The sequence below is a fragment of the Numenius arquata genome, chromosome 1 (genome assembly GCF_964106895.1).
Source record: "Numenius arquata chromosome 1, bNumArq3.hap1.1, whole genome shotgun sequence".
NCBI lineage: Eukaryota > Metazoa > Chordata > Aves > Charadriiformes > Scolopacidae > Numenius > Numenius arquata.
In genome coordinates this window covers 111,082,947-111,098,601 of record NC_133576.1, presented here as the reverse complement: position 1 = coordinate 111,098,601, position 15,655 = coordinate 111,082,947, and the positions used below count along the sequence as shown (strand labels likewise).

At 42.0% G+C, this 15,655-nt stretch overlaps 1 protein-coding gene across 2 annotated transcripts; it reads left to right on the top strand.

Annotated features, from left to right (window-relative positions):
* The first annotated feature begins 4,294 nt into the window (after positions 1-4,294).
* SPRYD7 (SPRY domain containing 7) lies at positions 4,295-14,640 on the top strand. 2 transcript variants are annotated; one of them, XM_074148257.1, is made up of 5 exons: positions 4,295-4,436; positions 5,776-5,892; positions 8,703-8,869; positions 10,521-10,623; positions 13,406-14,640. In XM_074148257.1, exons 1-5 carry the CDS (start codon positions 4,331-4,333, stop codon positions 13,501-13,503), a joined length of 591 nt encoding a protein of 196 aa, XP_074004358.1. In that variant the 5' UTR covers positions 4,295-4,330; the 3' UTR covers positions 13,504-14,640. The 2 variants fall into 2 exon arrangements, with proteins under 2 accessions (XP_074004358.1, XP_074004366.1); XM_074148265.1 differs by lacking the exon at positions 5,776-5,892 and having other exon boundaries at positions 4,331-4,436.
* Positions 14,641-15,655: the final 1,015 nt, after the last annotated feature.

Sequence of the window (15,655 nt, the reverse complement as noted above, 5' to 3'; positions counted from 1 at the left end):
ATTAGCTGTATAAAACAGAAGACTTCCTACAGAATGTTAATCCTCACAAGAACACATTATAATGAAGATTTCAAAAGTACAAGCACAACCTGTTTTTCATCTGAGACCTTGTCTGTATCATCTTCCAAACCACAGGCCTGACCCTGGGAGTGGAAGGACTGCTTTCAATAAACAAACCTTGATTTTCCAGTCCTGCACCATCATTTACTTCTGTGCAAGTTGCATGGAGACGTTACTAAATCCATTCCAGCATATTTAATAACTATTTTTTTTTCATTGGTTTTCACAGGTGTAAATGCCTCCACAAAGCTCGTGGCAGCGGAGAATGAAGTCCCAGCGGTTTTTACTAGGAAGACGAAGAGGAATTATTTTTCTGAGAACTGATTAGTCGGATTGTGTTACACGCTGTAACAATGGGAGACAGTTCCCTTCTCTCCCGCGAATTTGGTGATATCAGGCAACCTTTCTGAAACAAACTTGTCTGCAGCCAATAGATCTACTTTGCAGGGCTAATGAGAGACAGTTGTATTTTGTGAATGAAGCTCTAAGCTAGAGAACAAAACAAGTCAATGACCATCGTTTTCTTTGAGCTGGACCTCCAAATACACCTGCATTTATGGAATGGATGGGACTGGTCTTTTTCCCATTCTTCTAACGTGGTTCCCAGACAAAATGTCTCCGCAGCTACTGTTCAAGGAAATAAAGTTAAAGCCCTGTGAGCAACAAACATGTTTAGGCATGCTGAGCATAATTTTGCTTCCAGTGTGGGAGGGTCCTAAATACTTGGCTTCCAGTGAAAGAAATGCACATTCAAGAAAGGGAAAAGCTGAGAAGCTGAATTAACCCTTCATTACCAAGCACAATTACACTTCTAGATATTGGAGCCTAGTTCTTTGTTTCTTTGGGGCAGTTCTTTGTGCACTGTAAAAAATTTGGTGTTCAAATATGCTCTAAACAGGCTGATAAGCACATTTACGAACATGGTACTATCCTGCTGGAATTCCTCACCTCGTCCTCCAAGAAAGGCATGCGAATAAGCCATGTTTCTTACCAGAAGACCAGCTGACTTCTGCCTAACTTCCACTGGACCAAGGCTGTTACCTGCTTGATTTTGTCTGGCGCTGGAGCCTTCACTCGGGGCACATCTTTGCCGCTGCTCCTGCACGACCCATTGTGACACTGAGCTGTCACCAGCTGCTGTCAGGGTGCTCAGCTGCTGGACTCCGCACCTGGAGGGTGACAGGATGGGTGCAGGGATGAGACCTGCACTGACCTTGGTCCCCCTAGGCTTCTTGCCCACCGAGAACATGGAGTCAACGTGCTCCAAAGCACCACCAGCAACTTTTCCACCCTGTGAGTGCTGCGGTCTGCTGGCCTGTAGAACCAGCTTCTCAAGTTAAGAAAGAAGCGGAGCAGGAAACTGGCAGCAAGGCACAGCCAGACACCGCTCCCCAAAGCCCCATCCCCTTGAGCCCAACTGATTTGGCAATGCTGACTTCGTGTGGCGAGATTTATTTGCTTTCCCAGTAAGAAAGGACTTACTGGAGCACAGGGAGAAAAAAAAATGGGATGGGGAGTCACTTGGAGGTTGAGCCTCTCTCTAAGTTGTTTTTTTCCTATTTTTAAATATATTAACATTTGTCATTTAGCATTTACTGTAACAAACCCGCAGTGTGCAACAGACAATAAAAATCCCGCAGCGACTTAAATGGGACTAATTATGGGAACAACAAGCTACCAATGAGAATCATGATGCCCTCCATACGAAATAAATAAACATCAGTTTCCACCTAATATTTACTTCTTAGAAGTTCAAGACTAATCCCATTTGGCATATTTTAAGGAAGTGAGCTCTTGACCCCAAATGTTTATGGGCTGTAACAGTAAGTCCAATAAAAGAAAGGAAGCATATTTTAAAGCTGCTCTTAAAATCAGATTGGTTTTAGGCACAACTTTGAGAAAGACCACGTTTCACCTCATGTTTCAAGTAAAGGGGTAAGTGTGACTGATACAGCCCATTCAGACCAATAAGATATTTCTTGCTATGAAGATTTCTTTTAACAAGGGTTTTTGAATACCCGCTTAACACCCCCCCCCGACAGATAACGTTGTACCACATGGCTTACATTAGTTGCATCATATTATATACTGTAATAAAATGTTAAGGGAGCTTTCTAGGTGAAATGCAGCAAAATAAGTCAACAGCTGAAAATCATGAGAAACAACAATTTAATCCCAAATTGGTTTGGAGATAAATAAGCCTTCAAATATATGTATTTAAAGTATCTACTGTCTGCAAAACATTCTAGATCAGCATTTTATGGCACAACATTTATTGGATATTTTTCTATAGATAAATAAAAATGTGAGGTACGTACAGGTGGGTTTCTATAGCCATGTTATCACTATTTACTGTATTTGTTGGAGCCCAGTTTGTGGCCCCTGTTCTGGATGCTCTGTGCTGTAGGGACAGCTCTAGGTCTTTTGCTGAAGAAACACTTGTGTAACCCGAAGGCCACAAGTGAAGCTACAGCTTTTTAAATTACTTAGAATTCTTCCACTATGAAAGGGACACAAAGCTGGTGCCAAAGTGTGCTTTGCAAAAAAAATGATAAGTGCAATGACAGCATCCTGGCTTTTCACTGTAGCAGTCTTTAAGGTGGAGTTTGACTGGTTGTCCTGGTTTGAGGCAAAACAGAGCCAATTTTCTCTTCGGTAATTTCACTTTTCAGTTAAGCCTCTTCTGACTAACTAAACTCTCTGAAATTAACAGACACTGTCTGCTTCCAGAGTGATAAAACCTGATTGTTTCTAATTTATGTTTCTCTATGTATGCATGGTACGTAGAGAGGCTCTTGCTTATACTTATTGCTATAACAACCAAGGTCAGCTCACTTTGTTATTTATCCCATTGGAGGGTCAGAAGCAGACGAGTGTAGAGGGGTCCCGCCTGCAGGGAGGAGCGGACAGGAGAGGTGACCCAAAATTGACCGACGGGGTATTCCATCCCATCTGCATCATGCTCAGTATAAAACGGAGGGATCAAAGGGTCAGCACTTTCTTTTTTCAATGGCCGGCATCCGAGGAGGACTCTGTTTGTTCGTCTGCCTTTGATCCCGATCCGTGCATTCCTAAATCCAGTTCCCGAATCCAGTTCCCATCTGTCACCGAGTCCAGTCTGGGACTTTCCCAGTGCCAGCCGGTGAGGTGATCATCGTTTTGTATATATTGTATCTGTCTCATTATGTTCTTTTTATGAGTTTATTAATGTTTTCATGAAAGCAGTTTAGTTTCTTTTACACCCGTCAGTCTCTTCCTCTCTCCTCCTCCTCTCCCTGAAGGGAGATGGTCTCAAAAAGAGCCTCTCTCCTTCGCTTCAGTGGCCAGTCCAGCCCAAACCACGACACTGAACCTGAGTAAACAAGGCAAAACGCTTTACTGAAGCTTTTGAACAGATGGGAGAGTCCTCCAGAAGCAAACAAGACCCCAACAAGTTCAGAGTTAAGACCTACTAGCCGGACGGGTCTGGAAGATGAGGAGAAAGGGCAACCCGTAGGGAGCAAACGCCGTGGAGGCAGGCGGAGAGACCCTGGGCGGGAGAGGTGGCTGGGCCCGGACCTTTCGCTTCACAGAGTCCTGTCTCTTTTTCACTTTTCCAAGAAAGAATTAAAAAAATAGAAGGGGAGGATTAAAAAAAAAAAAAAAAAAAAGAAAGAAAAAAAAAAGAAGATAAATGTGGTTCTTGTTACTTGGAGCCAGCAATAACTGACCAGTAAATTTCCATGAAGGAGTCCCTTCCCACACAGCCCAGCGCTGCAAAGTTCGTTGGTGTGATACCTACCAGCTGCCCATCGTGATCACTCTCCTCTTTCATATAGATATATATTGTCCCTTTTTTTATATATATAAATTGTCCTTTGGGTGGCCGTGTGCTGGGGCTGCGGCCGGCCCAGCGTTGAGCCACCTCAGGCCACCGCCACATTCAGACACAGCTCCTCGGATGAGGAGGAGGAGCAGCTTTCCAGCTGCACCCGTTTTAATTTAAATTTTCCCTTCCTGAGGAAAGACAGAGGGATTTTAATGGGATTTTTCTTTTTTTGGTTTGTTTTTTTTTTTTTGTCAGACCGTGCTCGATTTCACGATACCCCCGGGGTTCCGTCGCCCCCGGGAGGGCGCTGCCCGCCATCTCCCGCCGCCTCCCGCCATGTCGGGCAGCGGGGAAGGGAATGGGACGCCCCCCAGCTCCCGAGACCTCCCGCCCGCCAGGGGGCGCTGCGCCCCCCGTCCCACCGCCGTTGCGTCTGGGCGGGGAGGTGGGGCCCGGCCGGTCATGGCCGCCTCCGTGTTTTGCTGCTTCTCCTGGTGGAGGGATGGCGGCGCCGGCCACATCCCGCTGAAGGAGATGCCGGCGGTGCATCTCGACACGCAGCGCATGGGTAAGCGGGCGGGGGGCCGGGTCTCCCCTCACCAGCCGTGACGGGCCGGAGCTGGGGGGTTCGAGGAGCGGCGGCGGCAGCGCAGGCCCGGCGCCCGGGGGGTGGCAGGGGGGAAGCCGAGAGGGGGGCGGGCGACTGGGGCTGCCTGTCCCCGGGGAGCTGGGGCTGGTGGGGTGTCAGGGCATTTTAATACGGTGTAATTCCGAAGGGGAAACTTTTAAGCTGGCCCTTAAAGTTTGTTCTCTCACCTCTCAGTGAAGCGCCCTGGGAAAGTGGCTTTTTGGGCTACTTCGTCAGAAGGATTTGGCAGTTTGCAGGAAAAAAAAAAACCATCCCGCCTCACTTTGGTTTAAATTCATTTGAAGCTCGTCAGTGCAATGAGTATGTGGGAGAGCGCCTCAGTGCCAGAGGGGATGTGTGAGGGGGGAAGGCTGCCCGGTGGGACGGAACGTCTTGGTCGGGTTAGGCCAGGGATGGTGGTTCAGAGCAGAGTGGGAGAGTTACGGCAATGGAGACACGGAAAGAGCCAGGTCTTGTCTATTCTGCTCTTTGAACGTCATCCTTAGGATGAGCTGTCCACAAAACCATGCCGGGGCTTTATTGAGGAGAGATGTGACCAGGGCCAGCTGCAGCAGATCCAGGGAAGGAGCTAGGAGGAAATCGGTCTGGCCAATCCAAGGTCCAGTGCTCAAGCATAATTATTAGCCTGCTTTTATTCAGTTGTATCAGTGGATCTTGACTGTCTCCCATGTTCTTGACCACGACAACAGTATTTAAAGATGAAGTCTTCCACTGGAGAGGGAAAACTTAGCAGAGGATTTTTTTCTCCCTGTATTGGCAGGCATGTTTCTAATGAAAGGATTTTTTTTCAGAGAATAATTGAACACTTTGCAATTCCATCAAACGTTTCTATCTGATATGCTATTCCTTCTCTTTGCAGAATTTTTTTCTCCAGTGTATAGAGACAGGGTACAGGGCTTTGTTCTCACAGTGACCCTTTGTGACTAAATTGTAAGTTATGCTTCTGATGTGGTTGAGCAAAGGTTTCAATCAGCATGGTGCTGTAAAACCCAAGAGGCAAAATCAGAGCAGTGTATAGATTTTAAATAAATAAACCCTAGTTTAAAGATGAAATAGCCTGTTAACAGCTTTCCTTTTTCTTACTTCAAAGCATGGCCCACCATCATAATTCTCACAGACTAATGAAGCTCTTACTTGGGGCAGAAAGAACAAAAACGGTTTGTAATGTTTAGGGCTTTTAAGGGCTGCTTCCAGACTTCTAAAAATATTTTCAAGTTTTGCATTTTGTTTTTTTTTTTTTTCCTTTTTTTTCTTGTAGGAACAGACGTTGTCATTGTTAAAAATGGCAGAAGAATATGTGGCACGGGAGGCTGCTTAGCCAATGCACCTTTGCATCAGAACAAGAGCTATTTTGAGTTTAAAATCCAGTCCACAGGTTAGTCAGCAAAAATGTACAACCTTAAACTTGGAAGGTATGTCAGATTGCCTACTGGTGGTCATATCTAAAATACCCAGCACATGCATCTTTCTAAATTGCATCCTTGAACTTGTGAACCTTGGGAGAGTTTTATAAGTTGTCATTGTGTAAAAGGAAATTTCTTTTTTTCTTTTTTTTTTTTTTTTAAATTGTTGTTCTGAAATGTTAAAAAGAATGGTAAGTATATTACTAAAGGAGTGCAAATACTAAAACACCATATTGTTTTGTATGCTGTTCCATGCATGTTTTTCAGTTAGGATATTTTAGAAATGTGGTTTTGGTAAATAAATGCTTATGACCGCATAAACCACTGTAGCTATGAAGTATTTTTTTTAAAATAGTGCAGTTTATCCAGCAATATTTGTAGCTATTTGTCTACCTTCATTTGCTTTCAGCATGCGCTGTGTTTGCACAAGCAACAGTAACACTCCTTGTCCTATACTTTGCTCTTCAAATCAAACGTGCAGCACTTATTCCGACACTGCCTTATCAAGAGGAGCCTTTCAGCACCCTGTTTATTTGTTTTGCACGGATCTAATGCAAGGCAGCTGAAAGTGAATGAAATTTGGAAGCATTATGCTTTTACTAATACGGTCAGTTGCACTAGTACAGAGTGCAGTAGTACACTCCAGGCTTGCCTGTATTCTAACATTAAAGATCAGCCTGTATTTTTAAAAACAACAGACACTGTGAAAATGAAACTGTTCTTTCCCTAAGTGTGTAGGGAGAGGGAAGAAGAAGGGAATTGTTAGTCCAGAGACAGGCCTTATGATACCAGTTGGAGCTTGAACGTGGCGCTTTTTGGGTAAGGGTTGTTTGCATTCAGTTTGATTGAAGTGCAGGCAGTGTGAACACAAATCTGTCCAAAACACCTTGCAGTCAAAACAGTTGTTTAGTTTTAAACTACATGTAAACCCAACCTCAGTCTTGGCAATTTTTGTATCCTTTCTGTTGGGGGAGGAATCCACAGCAGCTGTTGTTAATAAATGGTCATTATTCACTCGGATACAGTGTCCATGTTCTTAGTTTGAGAAACACAGAAAATAAAATTCTGGTCCCTGTGAGCTGTGTCTTGTGTATTCCTGTGCTCCAAGGCAGGAAAATTGTAGATCACTTAGCTTAAAACTTTTAATTCCCAGAAGTATTCCTGCACACTCTATTAGGGGTCATCTGTGGGGGTCACCCTAACTATTGGAAAGTTTTCTGAGGTCAATTCTGAATCTTGTTCACACTCTTGTCCTTTTCATTCTGGGCATATAAGTATTAGAATGAATTGTTCTGCAATTTTGTCTTTTGAAACTAATTTTCTTACATTTTTGCTTCATGTTAGTCTTGTGTAGATTAAACAGTCCCAGGTTTTTTTCATTGTCTCCTTATAGGTGATGTTTTTACACTTCTGTTTGGTTTTGTTGTTTCTTCTAGAATATCCCTAATTGACCTAATTTGTCTGGAGGTATGATGCTTAAGATGGATGCTCTGTTCCAGCTGCAGTAGGCATCCTTCGTCTGCTTTATACATGCCATACATCCAGAAGCTTTAAACAACAGTAGGACACAGACCATGCTCAGCACGTGGTCTGTGATAACCCCAAAATTATATTCTATGAACTGGCTGCCAAGCCAGTATTGTATTTGTGCCACTTACTGTTCCTACTTACCTGCTGTTCTTCATAATTCAGAAAAAGCAGATGCATTCTCCTTAATTCAGACCTCTTAACCAGTTTGTCAGGATTGTTTAAAACTTGAGGGGCCTCTGAAGAGCTTGCAGTCCTGTCAGGTTGGTATTCGCAGCACATTTAATAAGCACATCATCACGGTACCCAAGTCATTGATGTGAATCTGTAACAGTGCCTGACCTTGGGCATTCGATACAAAACCTCAAACCCCACTTGAGTCATCTTTTTTGATTTTTTGCATCCTCCTACAGTCTCAAGAGTTTGTTTTCAGTATTTTTCTGGGAATAAATTTAAGCTAAGTGGTTACAATTCTCTGGACCCTTCTTTTTCAGGATAGATGCTGTTTATCTTCAGTCTCTTTTGACTACTTGTACTTGGTCTGGCCAGGATGGAGTTAATTTCCTTCAGCTCCTGTGGTGCTGTGTTTTAGATTTGTGACCAAAACAATAATGATATCACACTAATGTTTTAGCTATTTCTGAGCAGCGTTTGCACAGCATCAAGGCCTTCTTTGTTTCTCTACTCAGTGCCCTCAGTGAAGAAGACTGGGGGTGCACACGAGGTTAGGAGGGGACACACCAGGTGGATAACCTAAACTAACCAAAGAGATGTTCCGTGCCACATAATGTCATGCTCATCAACAAAAAGGAGAGGAGGGGATTTAGGGAGGTTAGCAATCTCTTGCTTGGGAATTGGCTGGCCATCAGTCTGCCTGTGGGAGGTAGTGAGTCATTGCCTTCGCATCATTTTTTTTTTTGCTTGTTTTCTTTTTTTTTTTGGCTTGTTTTCTTTTTTTTTCCTTCTACTTCTCCTTTGCTTATTAAACAATTTTTATCTTTATGTGCAAGTTTTTTCCTTCCTTTCCTCTTCCTCCGTCCCACTGGGGACTGTGGGGGGAAGTGAGTGAGTGGCTGGGTGGTATGTAGCTGCCTACCAGGGCTAACCCACAATAGTCCTGGTATTTCCAAGAGATATTTACTGGTAGTACTGCCATGGCACCAGTTAGAAACACATTATTTATGCTGTCCTGCTTCAGTCAGATAGTCTTCAAAATAATGACATTTTTTCTTACCATGTTAATGTCACGTTTTAGGGATTTGGGGTATTGGAGTTGCAACCCAGAAAGCAAACTTGAATCAAATTCCACTTGGTCGAGATGTCCATAGCCTGGTGATGAGGAATGATGGAGCTCTCTACTATAACAATGAGGAGAAAAATAGACTACCAGCAAACAGCCTTCCTCAGGAGGGCGATGTGGTGGTGAGTTTCTTAAGGCTTCTTTCTCGTCCTCAGCTGTTCCCAGATTCCTCTTATTTACAGCTGGGTGGTCAGACTGACAGTTTCAGTCAAATTGTTTGGCTTGCATCTCCCCGTTTGGAACGAGCTGATAAAAATTCCCATTACATTTGAATGGATCAGCAGCCTGGATGCCTGTGAACTTCATTCTCAATGCGTTTCTGAATGAAGGACAGACTTTACCAGTGTTTGAAAAGTAGCCTCTAATGCTCTGCTGCAGTCTGGTTGCAGTATCTACCTTATGGGTAACTCCCATGTCAAGGATCCTATGTTGTTTGAGGTGGGATCTTCCTGAACAAATAATGTGCTGGAATGCATTACATAGCTAGACACCATGCCCAGCTGAACTCCAGATCCAGTAGTGAACTGGTTAATTATTGGAAGGATGGAGCTGAGCAGAGATAGGTCCTGGGTGATGGATGAATTGTATTTTTAGCTAAACTTTTGTAGGGAAGGAGAGGTATTAAGTGGGGAGGGTGTAATGCTCACTGAGAAAATGATGAAGAATGAGAGCAAATGGAGAACCTTCAGATTTTTTTGTTCCTTACTTTTACAGGTTTCTCAAAATATCCTTAAATGACTTTGTTTAAAGGGTTTTGTGTTATTGCTGTCATTTTCTCAATGTTCTGTTAGAGATTTATTTTCAAAAATACATGGGAGCAATGCAATGAAATTTACGCCATTTATCACCACTACTTTTTCTTGCTCGGTAATTTTACCTCTATATAGCAATGGTTGGAAATTTCATCTTTAGAAGCCCTAAATAGCTAAGGTTGACTCCTATACCCTTTACCCTCTACCCTCAGATACTCTATTATTCTTTTAATCCCCTTCTGAAACTTTTTGTGGAGGGTTGCAGACACAAAAATGTTGTCTGAACAGCTTCAGCTAATAGCAAGAAAGTAGCTGATGCGTTATTCCCCAGTTTTCATAAATTTCAACTTATTTTGTCCTGTCACAAAAATAAATTTCGGAAGTAGTGTATGACAACACAAATTGTCACACTCAGCTGTACCAAAACCATCAGAAAAACCATTTAGCTACCAAATAAGTAATTTATTACCTTGTTAGTGTTTGCTTTCTGCTCTGTAGTCAGCGTATTTATAGCATTGTGTATGAAACCATGGTCTGTTGATGCTGGCAGAGAAAATGAGCTGAGGGAGGTTTCAGTATGGAGGTATGGACAGATAAATTTAATTCATAGCATCACTATTTATTAAAGTTATTTCCACAAGGAGATATAAACAAGAGGATTGCAATCTGCTTAATATTTAAAATAACTGAAAATTTTGTGTTTCTTTAACATGGTGAAGAATAGTCTGGAAACTTGTTTTGTAAACTTGTCTTTAGTAAGATGCAGTGTGCGGTACTGTGCTGCATGCAAATCAAATGAGCGTTAAGGAATCCTGAGTATTTGAAAATACAAATGTTACTGGTCATTTATTAACTTCTAGTCCTTTGCAGGAATATTTCAAGTGAGGTTTTCTAGGATGCTGTGGTTTGCATAATGGTGTTAAAATTTGCCAGTAGCTGAGAAAGCTAAATTAAGTGGCAATCTATGTGTATAAACTTGTTGATGCTTTCTTTTTTTCTTTTAATTTTCTGTACTTTGTAGGGCATTACATATGACCATGTAGAATTAAATGTATATTTAAATGGGAAGAACATGCATTGTCCAGCTTCAGGAATCCGAGGGACTGTCTATCCAGTAGTCTATGGTATGTCAGCGATTTTCAAACTGCTTCACAGTATGGACAATATTTTTGAACCAAGTCTATCTTCTGAGCCATGTATTCTTCTCTCACTTAGGTGGAACACACATCAATCATTTATTTTTGGCAACTACAATAAATTGCATGAAAATACAAAACTAGGAAAATACAAAAGTGTATTTTTCACCTCATTTTTAATGCTGCTCGATAGCTAGAAAACAAAGCTCCGCTTACTGACTGCTTACAGTGTCCGCATCCAGCAAGCTGGGGACTTACTGCACTCGGTCTAAAAATTGCCAGGTAAAAACCCTGTGAACCAGATGAAAAGAAAATCAACAAATTTGAAGTAACGTAGACTTGTGGGCTAATATGATTTATCTTTGAAGCTTGGTATTTATGTCTGTTAATTTCACATACTTCATGAATGCATTCAGTATTAAATACCAACAGATGCTGAATTGCTGTTTATATTTTCTTACAGAAGTGATAACTCTGCTGTAGTACTAGTACAGCTGCTTGCTGTATAGTGGTACAGCTCGTTGCTGTTATACCAAATTGATGCCCAGTTTTGAAATCCATCAATTGGTGAGCGAATTGTGGTAGCTGTTGTGCAAGCAACTATCCATACAACGCAGCAGTTTTGAACGAGAAACCTATACCGTATCCAGTTAATCCCTGCATAGGCAGTTTAAGAAAGGATTTATGAGTTATGGAAGCTGGAATTTGGCCAAGACATGTGTTAACAATTTACTCTTCCAGAACTTGGCGGCGGTTCTGTACTTCCCAAGTAGTCAGAATTCTGTTTAACATCTCATCTGAGTGGCAGCACTTCCCCTAGCTCAGTGCGTAAGCGACACTACACTCTGGGTTGGCTTGTACCTTACAGCAAATGATAACTGCTCATCAGATTCCCTGTATTGCACCTACAGCCATCTCAAGTTTATTTTTATTCCTGTGTGAGCTTCGTCTAAATAGTAGCCTCTTCCAAAATCATTTCGCTCTTGAGATACCATTAGCTTATATGCTGTGGATAATTTTTTCATTTCTTGGTTGGTTCCTAGTGAACTGTTGGCACGTTCCCACTTATATCTTGATACATTCGTAATATTGAATTTTATGAACAGGAAGAAAATACTTTAGATGTGTTGTAGAGCTTTTGAAGTCTGTAAATGTAGCTGACAAATTCTATCTTTCCAAGCTACTAGAGTGGAAATTGTTTTATATGGTCATTTTGTGATGTGTCCTTACGCCACACGATGGCGCTGCTAAAATGCTGTGGCAGACGGGAGCTGCCCTGCAGCACTGCGGGATCTTCTTGTGCAAAAACCCTTGAGCGCGGGAAGAGAGTTGCTGTGGGATAATTGATTATTGCATCTTCCCTATATTTTGGAAATGGCGTTACATAGCATGGAGAACGCAGGTCGTTTCCAGAAGACACTGGGTGGCATGTTAGCCTACTGTAAATATCTTTTTCTCTGGGTAAAGAAGTTCTGTCCCCGGGGAATGCAGTGACCTTTTATTGCCAGGCTCTTACTATCATCTTCCACAAGTGAGCATAATTTCATCGTAATTATCATGTCACCTATATAGAGCTATAACAACTGCAGTCTGCAAATTGCTTTTGCATGGTACTTATTTGGTATAAACTTGAACTATAAATGTCCTTAATTTAGGGACTTGACCATAGAGAAGAGAGTCACTTAAGCATTTACCCTATCCATAATTCAGGCTAGAACTATAGATATCTTTTTAAAAAGAAATGTGATGGGCAAACACGGTGTCAAGTCTGGGAATGTAAAACAGAAAAGTGGACTTAAAGGTTGTTCCCTACAGCAGCTGTACCTCAGGCCCTTTTGGAGAAGATGCAAACACTACATAAGTACCACAGAACTGTACAAATGTATTAATAGGAGTTTTAGCTGAGCCTAGAAGGGAAAAATTCCTACCTTGGCTCTGAGATATCTAAATTCTAACCCAAAACATGGAGATGAAGCTTTTCTATTTTGATCTAGTGTTGCTAGTGTACCAGCTTCATCTTGGAAGAAGTCGTCTGGGAAGGAGATCTTGATTTCCTGACTGGTTGGGTATTTCAGTTTGCTAATGCAATACATGAAAGCTTTGCTCTGAAAATCCCCAGCAGTTTCTTTTTTATATTCTACATTCAAGGTAGTAACACTTGTGTCTCAGATTATGCAGGGGCTCCAAAACTGGGAGAGGTATTGTGCAAAACCATTAACTTCCAACTGAAAGAAGCAGTCAAGAAGCTCTCTCTGGATCATGTGCTAAAACAGATGGTCTGACACCAACCATTGCAGACATCTGAAACCTTGTAAACCTCCAGAAAAACCATTGCAGACAGCTGACACTCCAGCAGAATTAGGAAGTGGACAGAAAAATATGCAGCTGAGGAGGTGACAGCCCTGCAACGTGTACCTGGTAGTGCCCTTAATCTGTAGATTTCCAGAGAAATAGAGTAGCAAATTTGGAGGGAATTGCATGAAGCCCTGCTAATGCTCCTGGTGAAATCAGAGGTAGCGTTCACATTGACTTCACCAAGGACCATTACTAACTTAAATTAACAGCAGAAGAGAGATGATTTGCTCTCCTTGTATGTAGGGCTTTAGCAAATTTGTCGAACATATTTCTTGTAACTGTATATATGTAGTGGATGTATTGGAGAATATTTTTCATGATTTGAGCATAATATATAATTAGTAAAATGGTATAATCGAGGATCAAACTGTAAGTGTTCCTTCTCTAATTCTCTCTCTTTGGTTCTTTTCTGCAGTTGATGACAGTGCCATTCTGGATTGTCAGTTCAGCGAATTTTATCATACACCTCCACCAGGGTTTGAAAAGATCCTTTTTGAGCAGCAAATCTTCTGAATGTCTTCATACTGAAAATTTGCACCCTGCACTGTTACAAAAGCTTTGTCATCTTAAATAAAGCTTCACATTACTTTTAGGAAACATATCTGTATTTTCAGTAAGTACTTGTGACTGTTGTCTGCAGAATTAATACGTTAAGTGCAGCACCAGTTAACTGTGTTGCAAATACAAGATTTCTGACAATGTTTGGTGGTTGAAAATTAGTGTTTTGGAACAGGGTTTTTCTCTGATTTGTACTTGATGCATAAGGAGACTAAGGGATATTATTGACATCAGTATTACAGTCAGTATTTTGAATAAACTGGCACTCTGTAAAGCCAATAGATCTTATGCATATGATAGCTATGGAGACGGATAGTTCTCAAGCTGTTTTCCCAACTTTTTTTCACACAGAAGTTATGTACTTTGTGTAAAGGAAGCACTGTGTTTCTAGTCTGTGATTTGGAGTTGCGGTGTCCCAGTTGTGCACAATGACTAATAATACGATGGCATAACTAGCAGCTAGATAATTATTTTTTGTTCCAAGGTGTAATTTAATCCATTCCCTCAATCTTAGACTTAGCAAATATAACTTACCTATTTCTCCTAGCTTTCCGTTTGCTTTTATTGTGACAAATAATAGGACATTTTCTAGTAATACTTTTTTGTTGATCCTTAAAAAGTAAAGGTGAACACTACCTGTGTGTTCGAGGACACCATGCTCTGTTACTCTGGTAGGAGAGCAAGTACAGATCACTCAACTGGGGTATGCAAATTGCCAGGTGAAGGGTGTGAAATGTTATGCTGAAGCCTTACGTCTAAACTGTAAATTAGATTATTCTTTTATGGAAGATGGTATTTAATTTCTTTGTGAATCATTTATAAATGATTGATGGCTAAGACATTGTTCTAAAATGTGATGCCCTTGAATATAAATTATGAGATGCATTTTTTCCCCCTGTCATATTTAATGTACTTCCTAGAAGAATTTTTATTGTAAAGAAAATCTTCATAATGATGGGTTTTTTTGTTTTGTTTTGGCTCTTCCTGGGTTAATGCATTTGCATAAATGGATGATTTTATTTAAATATTTTTACAAATTATCTGATTCTGAAATTTTCAAATACAAACAGCTTTCTCAAAGCCTTTCACCCTATGATTTTCTGCATCTGCCTTTTCATTCTGAGTGGCCCGTGTTTTCCTTCCTTTTAGCCTTGCTCTCACATGACAGTGTTGGGTAGAACTTTTCAACCTGAGAGGAACGATGCCCTTGTCAGCTTTATGGTATAACGCTTGGGAGATTAGAGTGCAGCTTTATCGTCTGCTCTTGAAATCTGTTCTGCTTTGCTGTGATCAGGTACATATTTTTAAGTTACACAAAACATTGATATGTTTCATTTCAGTTTCCCCAGTAGGCATGGGAGCAGCTGTCCCTGCTAGGGCAGAGGCTTCTCTGGTGGGTTGACCTTGGCTGGACTCCAGGTGCCCACCAAAAGCCACTCTGTCACTCCCCCTCCTCAGCTGGACAGGGCGGGGAGAGAAAATACAATGAAAGGCTCGTGGGTCGAGACAAGGACAGGGAGAGATCAGTCAACAATTACCATCATGGGCAAAACAGACTCAACTTGAGGAAATTAATTTTATTTATTGCTAATCAAATTAGAATAGGATAATGAGCAAATAAAAACTTAACTTTTAAAAACACCTTCCCCTCACCCTTCCCTTCTTCCCAGCCTCAGCATCGCTCCCGATTTCTCTATCTCCTCCCCCCAAGCAGCACAGGGGGACAGGGAATGGGGGTTGCAGGCATTTCACCACATGTTATCTCTGCAGCTCCTTCCTCCTCAGGGGGAGGACTCTTCACACTTCCCGTGCTCCAGCCTGGAGTCCGTCTCATGGGAGACGGTTCTCCATGAACTTCTCCAGCATGGGTCCTTCCCATGGGCTGCAGTTCTTCATGAACTGCTCCAGCATGGGTCCCTTCCACAGGGTACAGTCCTCCAGGAACAGACTGCTCCATCGTGGGTTCCCCACTGGGTCACAAGTGCTGCCAGCAAACTGCTCCTGCGTGGACTGTGCTGCCAAATGGAGGAGTTACGGGAGGGAGTGAGCAGGCTGCACCACATCAGAGAACAGAAAGGGAGATAGACAGGATCTTTTCTGAGACTTA

Excerpts from the sequence above, each read along its gene's own strand:
- SPRYD7 (XM_074148257.1), top strand. The coding sequence starts at position 4,331 with ATGGCCGCCTCCGTGTTTTGCTGCTTCTCCTGGTGGAGGGATGGCGGC. Across the intron at positions 5,893-8,702 it reads GTTTAAAATCCAGTCCACAG|GGATTTGGGGTATTGGAGTT; the intron begins GTTAGTCAGCAA and ends GTCACGTTTTAG. Across the intron at positions 8,870-10,520 it reads CTCAGGAGGGCGATGTGGTG|GGCATTACATATGACCATGT; the intron begins GTGAGTTTCTTA and ends TGTACTTTGTAG.